Source organism: Carlito syrichta, unplaced genomic scaffold, assembly GCF_000164805.1.
Source record: "Carlito syrichta isolate Samal-C Ts95f unplaced genomic scaffold, Tarsius_syrichta-2.0.1 Scaffold314054, whole genome shotgun sequence".
Taxonomy (NCBI): Eukaryota; Metazoa; Chordata; class Mammalia; order Primates; family Tarsiidae; genus Carlito; species Carlito syrichta.
The window spans coordinates 361,220-371,576 of record NW_007258150.1 but is presented as its reverse complement, the minus strand read 5'-3'; the positions used below and the strand labels follow the sequence as shown (position 1 = coordinate 371,576).

The following is a 10,357-nucleotide window of genomic DNA, read 5'->3' as shown; positions in this document are numbered from 1 at the left end:
TTTCAATACTCCACTCTCAATAATGGACAGCACAACTAAACAAAAGATAATTAAGGAAGTAGAGGGCTTAAACAGCACAACAAACCAGCTAGATCTAGCAAACAAATACAGAACATTCAACCCAACAAAAACAGCATACATATTTTTCTCAAGTATACATAGAACATTTTTCATGATAGATCATGTACATGTTAAGCCACAAGTTAAGTTTCAACAGATATTTAAATATGGATATCATACAATGAATCTTCTCTAATCACATCAGGAGAAAGTTAAAAATCACTAACAGAAGTAAATCAAAAAATTCACAAATTTATGGAAATTAAAACATTTTTAAAGCCGGGCTCGGTGGCACAGCCTGTAATCCCATGCCTTTGGGAGGCTGAGGTGAGTGGATTGCCTGAGCCTGTGGATTCGAGACCCGCCTGGGCAGTGAGACCTCATCTCTACAATAAATCAAAAAAATCAGCTGGGCGTGGTAGCGCATGCCTGTAATTCCGGCTACTTGGAAGGCTGAGGCGGAAGGATCGCTGGAGCCCAGCAGGCAAGGCTGCGGTGGCCGGGAGCAGCCACTGCACTCCAGTCTGGGTGACAGAGTGAGACTCCAACTCAGAAAAAAAAAAAACAACATTTTTAAATAACCAATGGATCAAAGAAGAAAACACAAAGAAAATTTGAAATAGTTACAGATAAATGAAAATGAAAACATATCCTACCAAAACTTATGGGATCCAGTGAAAACAATGAATGCTCAAGGAGAAATTTATAGGTATAAATATTTACTTTGAAAAGCTAGAAATATCTCAAGCCAACAATCTAACTTACAACTTGAGAAACTAGCAAAAGAACAAGCCAAACTAAAGCCAGCAGAAAAAAGGAAATAATCAAGATTAGAGCAGAAATAAAGAAAATTGAGAAAATGAAAAAAGAGGAAGACAATGAAACCAAAAGTTAGTTATTTGAAGGACTCGCAAATATGATTGATCTTTAGCTAGAGAGACTAAGAAAAAAGATAAGATTAAAATTACTAAAATCAGAAGTGAGACATTACTACTGACACTACAGTCATTAAAAGGGTTATAGTATTGTGAACAATCATACACCAAAAAAAATCAATAACCTAGATGAAATGGGCAAATTTCTAGAAACTCCAAATCTACCAAGACTAAATCATGAAGAAATAGAAAATCTGAATAGATCAATAACTAGTATGGAGATTGAATGAGTAATCAAAAATCTCCTAACAAAATTTTAAAAACCCTAATGTGATAACTTCACTGATGAATTCCACCAAGCATTAAAAGAACTAACACCAATCCTTCTGAAACTTTTCCAGAAAATTAAGTAGGAAAAACTCCCTAAATCACTCTATAATATGAGGCCAGCATTATTGTGATATCAAAGCCAAATAAAGACTGCAAGAAAAGAAAACTACAGACTAATATCCTTTATGATTATTAATGCAAAATCCTCAACAAAACACTAGCAAATTGAATTCAGCAGCATACTGAAAGGATTACACCATGGTCAAGTGAGATGTATTCCTTGAATGCAAGCATGGTTCAACATATGAAAACCAATTAATGAAATGTTAATATACCACATTAACAGAATGATGGGGGAGAAAACACATGATCATCTCAATGAATGCAGAAAATGCACTTGACAAAATTCAGAATAATTTCATGATAAAAACACTCAAAAAACCAGGAATAGAAAAAAACTACCCCAACATAATCTAAGCCACACAGTGAACATCATATTTAATGGTAAAAGTTGGACATCAAATTAAGAACAAGGAAATACTCAATCTTATTATTTCTATTCTACATAATACTGGAAGCCCTAACCAGATGAATTAGGCAAGAAAAAGAAATAAAAGGCATCTAAATTGCAAAAGAAGCAAAATTGTCTCTCTTTTCAAACGATGTGATCTTACAAGTAGAAAACCCTAAAAATTACACACATACACACACAAAAAATCTATAGAACTAATAACTGAAATCAGTAAAGTACTAGAACACAAATCCAACATACAAAACTAGCTGCATTTGTGTAAGCTAACAATGAACAATCTGAAAGAAAAGTATGAGCATAATTCCATTTGCAATAGCATCTATTACTTAGTAATTAAGTTAATCCAGGAAATGAAATACTTGTACAATGAAAACCACAAAACATTGATGAAAAAAATAAAGAAGACATAAATAAATGGAAACACCTCCCATGCTCATGGGTTGGAAGACTTGACATTGTCAAAATGTCAGTACTACCCAAAAGGATCTATAAAGTCAATGCAATCTCCATCAAACTTCCAATGATGTTCATATAAATACAAAAATCCACCCTAAAATTCACCAAAAGTGTCAAGGAACCCCAAAAAAGCCAAAATAATCTTAATTCCATATAAATTTCAGCATGAGTTTTTCTATTTCCACAAAAGACATCATTATAAAAGAGCAAAGCTGGAGGATTCATACATCCTGATTTCAAAACTTACTGCAAAGCTACAGTAACCAAAACAGTGTGGTACTGACATAAAAACATACTTACAGACCAGTGAATAGAATAGAGAGCAGGGAAATAAACAGCAGCATGTATGGTCAAAGGATTTTTGACAAGTGTCAAGACTATACAATGGGAAAAAATAGTTTTCTCAACAAATTGTGTTGGAAAAACTTAATATCCAAATATAAAAGATTAACATTTGACTCTTACTTAACACCATGTACAGAAATTATCTCAAAATAGACCAAAGACCTAAATGTAAAACCTAAAACTATAAAATTATTAGAAGAAAGCAAAGGACAAAAAAAGCTTCATAACATTGAATTTAACAATAATTTTTTGATATGACATCAAAAGCAGAGGCAACAAAAGAAAAAATAGACAATTTGGACTTCGTGAAAATTAAAAATTTTGTTCATCAAAACAAAGAGTAAAAAGTCACCTCGTGGAACAAGAGAAAATATTTGCAAAGCATATACCTGATAAAGGATTAATATCAAGAATATATGGAGAACTAAATCTTAACAACCAAAAATATATACATATATACACATTAAACAACAGGTTAAAAATATAAAAATACATGTATCTAAAGAAGATATACAAACATCCAAAAAGCACATAAAAAGATACACAATATTACTAATAGTTAAGAAAATGCAAATCCAAACTATGAGTTACAACTTCTTACCCAATAGGATGGCTATTATCAAAAAAGAAAACAACCTCCCCCCCAAAAAAAATAACCACTATTGGTGAGAATGTAAAGAAATCGAAGCCGGGATCGGTGGCTCAGCCTGTAATCCCGGGCCTTTGGGAGGTTGAGGTGAGTGGATTGCCTGAGCCCCCAGGTTCGAGACCCGCCTGGACAGGCGAGATCTCATCTCTACAATAAATCAAAAAATCAGCCGGGCGTGGTAGTGCATGCCTATAATTCTGGCTACTTGGAAAGCTGAGGCGGAAGGATCGCCGGAGCCCAGCAGGTCGAGGCTGCGGTGGCCGGGAGCGGCCACTGCACTCCAGTCTGGGCAATAGAGTGAGACTCCAACTAAAAAAAAAAAAAAGAAATTGAAACCCTTGTGCACTGACTGTTACTGAGAATGTAAAGTAGCAGAGTCACTGTGGCAAACAGTATGACAGTTCCTCAAAACACTAAAAATAGAGTTACCATTTGATTCAGCAATTCCACTTTGGGGTACATACCTGAAAGAATTGAAAGGAGGATCTTGAAGAGATATTTATACACCCATGCTAATAACAGCAGCATTTTTCACAATGGCTAAAATGTGGGGCAACTCAACTATCTATTGACCGAAAAACGGATAAGCAAAATGTGGCCCAAACACATAGGGACATGTTATTCAAAATTATTATTCAGCACTATTATTATTCAATATAATTCAGAGTTACTATGCATGACCTAGACACACAATGGACTATTTCCTTTCTTAAAATGAAAGAAAATTCTGGCATAGGCTACAACATCGATGAACTTTGAGGACATTGTGCTAAGGGAAATAAGGAAGTCATTAAAAAAATACTATATGATTCCATTCATATAAGGTATTTATAGCAGACAAAATCATAGAGACAGGAAGTAGAACGCTGATTGCCAGAGGCTGGGGAGAGGGGATAATGGGAAGTTATTGTTTAACGGGTAGAGTTTGAGTTTTACAAGATGAAAAGTCTGGAGATAAATGGCAGTGATGGTTACACAACTCTAAAAACTGTACTTAATATCACTTAACTGTACATGTTAAACAGTTACGATGGAAAATTTTAGGTTACATATAATTTCCACAATTAAAAATTTAAGAAAAAAGGAGGCGGGGAGGAGGGAGTGGGAAATACTTTCATACATTTCCAGAAAATATTTGCTCCAGAAAGATTAAAAAAAAAAAAAAGAATGGCAATTACAAAGAAAGTTGCATCAGAGAATAAGAAACGTATTAGACAGAAATAGAAAGACTGCTCTTTGGAGTAGTGAAAGCTGCATCTGGCAATATATTTTAGTGGCTACACACATGGATTTAAGCATTAGAATGACCTGGGCTTGTACCCTGGCTCCCCTGAAGAAAGTTATATGTCATCTTTGAGTTTCATATTTCTCATCTGTAAAATGGGCAAAATAATAATATTTATCTCATATGTTGGTTGTAAAAGCTAAGTAGAGTAATGAGGCTATAAGCAGTTGAAGTCTGTCTAAATTGAGCCAATTGTCCTAGTTAGGATACAAGTCAATTTAGCAACACTTATATGGGTAGGACAGCAAGGGCTGCTTGTTTAGCAGAAAAATTAGCAAAGGCAGTGCTTTTGGATTCTGCAGTGATCTCTGAAATACAAACTTATACTTTAATAACTGATCTTTCTTGGTTACTTAATAGCTTTTAATATGTCATGGATCAATGTACTATTTTTTAATCCAGTTACCTGAGTGTGTCTCAAATCCCTTTTGTTTCTACAGTACCCCAAAATCTTAAATTAAAATATATCTACTATATGTTAGACGTTTACTTTTTGTGTATGTGTACCAGAAATGCAGTCTCAATTCAAAACTTCCAGTTTAACCACTTGAGAAAATAGACAATTTGTTAATTTCATGACTGCATATTCCAGGTCACATATTCAAATATCTTGCACAGGAAATATAGCTATCATTTTAAAGAAAAAGCCATATATAAACAACAATGATTCCAGATTTATTAAAAACAGTTTTATGTCAGTCCTGGACACACTTACCTCCTGAATTATAGCTAAACAGTTATGTAATTTCCTTTCTCTAGAAAGATGAACATTGGAACAACGTTGGATGATTATATGAACAGCAAAAATTAGGGAGCCTTTGCAAGCAGCAGAATGAATAACAGAGAAATGTTGAAAGATACCTAGAAGTAACAACAACTGCACAATTCCATGGCTCAAATAACAAAGTTCGTAAATGTCGCATGGCCTAGACAAAGAGCCTCGCGTCATTTGCTATTATTGCAACGAGAACACATAAATTTAAAGTATTTACTGGCCTCATAGAGTGATATCTGTTCTCTGGTTAATACTTTCTGCTGCTTCTGGCCAAACCTTCAGGCCAAGTAGAAAAATACTTTTTAAAAAGTATTTAAAAAAGTTGATGGACGGGTACTCCGAGGAGAGGCCACTCGCTGGAGGAAGTTTTCGGGGTTAGAGAGAACTGGGAGGCACTTGCTGTCTTCAGTCGGAGTTGAGGGGGCAAAAACGCAGAGCAATAAAACTTTTAGTTTGGAGAAGCAAAACCATACGCCAAGAAAGCATCATCAGCATCACCACCAGCAGCAGCACCCCCGGCAGCAACCGCAGCAGCCACCACCACCGCCAATACCTGCAAATGGGCAGCAGACCAGCAGCCAAAATGAAGGCTTGACTAGTGACCTGAAGAATTTTAGGAAACCAGGAGAGAAGACCTTTACCCCGCGAAGCCGTCTCTTTGTGGGAAATCTTCCTCCTGACATCACTGAGGAGGAAATGAGGAAACTATTTGAGAAATATGGGAAGGCAGGCGAAGTTTTCATTCATAAGGATAAAGGATTTGGCTTTATCCGCTTGGGAACACGAACCCTAGCGGAGATTGCGAAAGTGGAGCTGGACAATATGCCCCTCCATGGAAAGCAACTGCGTGTACGCTTTGCCTGCCACAGTGCATCCCTTACGGTCCGAAACCTCCCTCAGTACGCGTCCAACGAACTACTGGAAGAAGCCTTTTCTGTATTTGGCCAGGTGGAGAGGGCTGTAGTCGTTGTGGATGTTCGAGGAAGGCCCTCAGGAAAAGGCATTGTTGAGTGCGCAGGGAAGCCGGCCGCTCGGAAAGCTTTGGACAGATGCAGGAAGGCTCCTTTCTGCTAACCACTTTTCCTCGTCCTGTGACTGGGGAACCCAAGGACCAGTTAGATGACGAAGAGGGACTTCCAGAGCAGCTGGTTATAAAGAACCAGCAATTTCACAAGGAGCGAGAGCAGCCGCCGAGATTTGCACAGCCTGGCTCCTTGGAGTGTGAGTATGCCATGCGCTGGAAAGCACTCGTTGAGATGGAGAAGCAGCCGCAGGACCGAGTGGACCGCAGCATCAAGGAGGCTCGTGAAAAGCTGGAGATGGAGATGGAGGCCGCTCGCCATGAGCATCAGGTCATGCTAATGAGACAGGATTTGATGAGGCGCCAAGAAGAACCTCGGAGGATGGAAGAGCTGCACAACCAAGAGGTGCAAAAACGAAAGCAACTGGAGCTCAGGCAGGAGGAGGAGCGCAGGCGCCGGGAGGAAGAGATGCGGCGACAAGAAGAGGAAATGATGCGGCGACAGCAGGAAGGATGCCAGGGAACCTTCCCTGATGTGAGAGAGCAGGAGATACGGATGGGCCAGATGGCTATGGGAGGTGCTATGGGCATAAACAACAGAGGTGCCATGCCCCCTGCTCCTGTGCCAACTGGTACCCCAGCTCCTCCAGGACCTGCCACTATGATGCCAGATGGAACCTTGGGATTGACCCCACCAACAACTCAACGCTTTGGCCAAGCTGCTACAATGGAAGGAATTGGGGCCATTGATGGAACTCCTCCTGCATTCAACCGTGCAGCCCCTGGAGCTGAATTTGCTCCAAACAAACGTCGCCGATACTAATAAAGTTGCAGTGTCTAGTTTCTCAAAACCTTAAAAGAAAGGACCCTTTTTGGACTAGCCAGAATTCTACCCTGGAAAAGTGTTAGGGATTTCTCCCAATAGTTAGGTCTACCCTTCCTGTACTACTCTGGGGAGTCTACTAGAGGCAAAGGGCAAGAGAGGGGTGGCATTTAACAAATCAGTTCTGTGTGATGTATGGTTTAATCAATTATGTGGTGCATTCCTGAAGTCTCAAATGTGATTGTTGGGAGTCTGGGGGAACCATGGCAAAATGGATCTAGTTGGACCCCCATTAATCTTGATCATTCCGTTTTTTGGTCCATCCTGTTTTGCTTCCTTATCCTTACACCTTCCCCCAGCCCCAGAGACACTGCCACATAAACCACAAAAACCAAACCTCCCCCAATGACCTTAGCCCCATTGTTCAATTCACTCCCAGGTGAGAATTCAGGCAAACGTCCACAGAGGTCACAGGCAACGTACATACGGTTCTGTTATATCCCATATATTACCCCTTTATGTCCTAAGGAAGACATTTTCTCTTAGAGATTTTCATTTTAGTATATCCTTAAAAAAAATCTTGTGTTAACTTGCCTCCATCTTTTTCCTGGGTAAGGACAACCCAGGAATGGCCCTTTTGTGTCTATGATGTTGCTGTTCACAGCTTTTCTTGATAGGCCTAGTACAATCTTGGGAACAGGGTTGCTGTATGCTAAAGGTCTGACAGTAGCTCTTAGACTTGCCTATCTTAGGTAGTTGTGCTGTGCATTTTTTTTATTGGTGTACCATGTTTGATTTGTCCCTGGTATCTTAAATTTGGAGTTTTTCTGAGAAATGGAGCAGTAATGAGCATCAACTTATTAAAATACATTTTAAGCCTTTTAATTTTCTGTGCTATTTTTGAAGGGGAAAGGAGGGAGGGGAGTTCTAAGGAGATGAACAGTAGGTTTTACAAGGGTAATCCTTTATGACCTTTTGGTTCAAGTATTATCTCCAGGCAAACATAGGGAGGAGGTAGGAGTGAGATGCATACTATGGCTGAAGTGGTTGGCAAGGATGAGTATGGTTGGCACTACATGGAAATAGTCTGGACGGAGGAAAGCTGCTCTTTTGAAAGGAAAAAGATGGGCTCAACCCTCACTGAGTTGGAGAGGGGTCTCAAAATTGGTATTCATTTCTGAGCAGCTGCTCATATGTCAGAGGCTTGGAATTGGCTTGGTGAATCTAAAACTGTCTCAGCAGTGGTGAGCTGACCTCACCCAAGTTCCAAGCCCTACTCTGCCTGATCCTTTATTCCGGAACCTCAGAGCTAAAATGCTCCTGAGCTCTTTCCTATTGGCTGGAAAGACCAATTGAAGTTCCCTTGCCCATGTTAGGAGGTGTACGCCTCCTGAACTAAAGATAGAAACAGCTGGCCCTTCCAGGCAGCTAACAGTCTCCAGACTAAGAGGTGTTCCCCTCTCAGCAGCCAGACTCCTTGAAATACCCTTTCAGTAATTCTACCAACGCTTCCATGTCTCTTCTCTGCCATAACAAAGGCTGTGGGCAGCACTTTGACCCCAATACCAATCTTCCTGGTGAGTAAATCCTGACTTGACTAGGAGCTCTGTGTGGGTGATGGGAGCTGGTGGTGAGTTGTGGGAAGTGTGTTTAAAGAGCAGAGAAGAAAACTTCGTGTACCTACTCAAGTTTAATTGGTCTAATAGGTCTGGGTGATGTTTAACCTTTGCTGATTTTTTTTTTATTATGTGAAAAAACCCATAAACGGGGAAGAGATGATATCTGGTATAGTTACCTTCCCTTCCTTGATACTCTGGTATCCACAGATTCCTGTTGCCATCACCCTGGCTTCCCAATCTTCCATGATGCACTTAAGGTGAGGAGTAGATGAGGGGGTTAGCAAGAGCATTTCTCAAAGCAGATACATACCCAGGAAGCTAAACTGATCTGGGTTTCTTGTTATCAGGGTTGGTCCTGCTGCCGAAAGCGAACTGTAGATTTCTCTGAGTTCTTAAACATCAAGGTAAATTCTTTACTTCTTGGCTTCTGCTCCTAATAGAAGGATTCTATTCCTAATCCTTATCTCCTTATCTATACTAGGGCTGTACTATGGGACCACATTGTGCTGAGAAGCTTCCTGAGACCCCTCAACCTGAGGGCCCTGCTACAAGCAGTTTACTTCAGGAGCAAAAACCTCTGAATGCGATTCCAAAGTCAGCAGAGACTTTGCGCCGGGAGAGGCCCAAGTAAAGAGGAAGAGGCCCCTGGGTTTTTCCTACTTTGATGAAGCTTCCTAGGAGTGATTCATGGGTCATTGAGTTTGGGATCTAGGGAACAGCTGGTATCAGGGTTTAGGTGGTATATATCCTGTGCCTCATGGGGAAATTTGTGTCTGCAAATAATGTCCTTTGCTGTAAGGTAGTATAGGATGATGGGGTAGATACTTCAGTCAACAAAGTAGATAGCCCTCACAAATGCATACTTAGTTATAATACAAGGGCGATTGTTGAGAATGACTTGATTTTTTCTTTTTTTCTTTTTCTTTTTTGAGTTCTGTCACCCAGACTGGAGTGCGGTGGTCACTCCGGGCCACTGCAGCCTCAACCTGCTGGGCTCCGGCAATCCTTCCGCCTCAGCCTTCCAAGTAGCTGGAACTACAGGCGCGTGCTACCATGCCTGGCTAAGATTTTTTTCTTTCTTTCTGGGAAAGAGCTTTAAGATAAATTTAATGTCAGGAAAAGTATATATTATTGGCAGTTGGGAGGCTACAGAGAATAATTTTGTGGGAATAATACGAGCAACAGAAAAAAGTCACATTAGGTCCACAATTAGAGAAATGTGTGTCACATTAGGTCCACAATTAGAGAAATTTCTCTGCAGAGAAATGTGCTTAGATTTAGAGCAACCGAGTAGATGGTAAGAGAAGTGTTGGGAATTTCCCCAGGGTTCAGGGATTTGGAATATCAACAGAGATGAGAATTGGAACTGGGGTTCCTACTCACCTAGTCTGCCTCATTTTCAACCTACTTTTTTTTGTGTGTTGGAGTCTCTGTCACCCAGGCTGGAGTGTAATGGCACGCTCATGGCTACCACCTGCTAGGCTCAGGTGATCCTTTCACCTCAGCCTTCCAAGTAGCTGGAACTATTAGGTGTGTGCCACCATGCCCTGCTAATCTTTTGGTTTTTTTTTTTTTTTTTTTTTGTTT

General features: G+C 40.0%; 2 protein-coding genes across 3 annotated transcripts in view; both read left to right on the top strand.

Moving 5' to 3' along the window:
• Window positions 1-5,645: 5,645 nt before the first annotated feature.
• NONO (non-POU domain containing octamer binding) lies at window positions 5,646-8,036 on the top strand. The gene is given in 2 exon segments (XM_008070918.2): window positions 5,646-6,358; window positions 6,361-8,036. Coding segments are annotated over 2 exon segments (1,146 nt in total). The 5' UTR covers window positions 5,646-6,003; the 3' UTR covers window positions 7,152-8,036.
• A 558-nt stretch (window positions 8,037-8,594) lies between these two features.
• ITGB1BP2 (integrin subunit beta 1 binding protein 2) overlaps window positions 8,595-10,357 on the top strand; it is a 4,438-nt gene continuing 2,675 nt past the window's right edge. Inside the window, exons 1-4 of one of the 2 annotated variants that reach the window (XM_008070917.2) lie at window positions 8,601-8,728; window positions 8,978-9,027; window positions 9,118-9,174; window positions 9,252-9,397. In XM_008070917.2, the coding sequence (XP_008069108.1) occupies window positions 8,665-8,728; window positions 8,978-9,027; window positions 9,118-9,174; window positions 9,252-9,397 (317 nt within the window). In that variant the 5' untranslated portion in view covers window positions 8,601-8,664. Of the gene's footprint in view, window positions 8,729-8,977; window positions 9,028-9,117; window positions 9,175-9,251; window positions 9,398-10,357 lie in introns of both variants that reach the window. The other variant, XM_021719001.1, reaches the window with a different exon arrangement.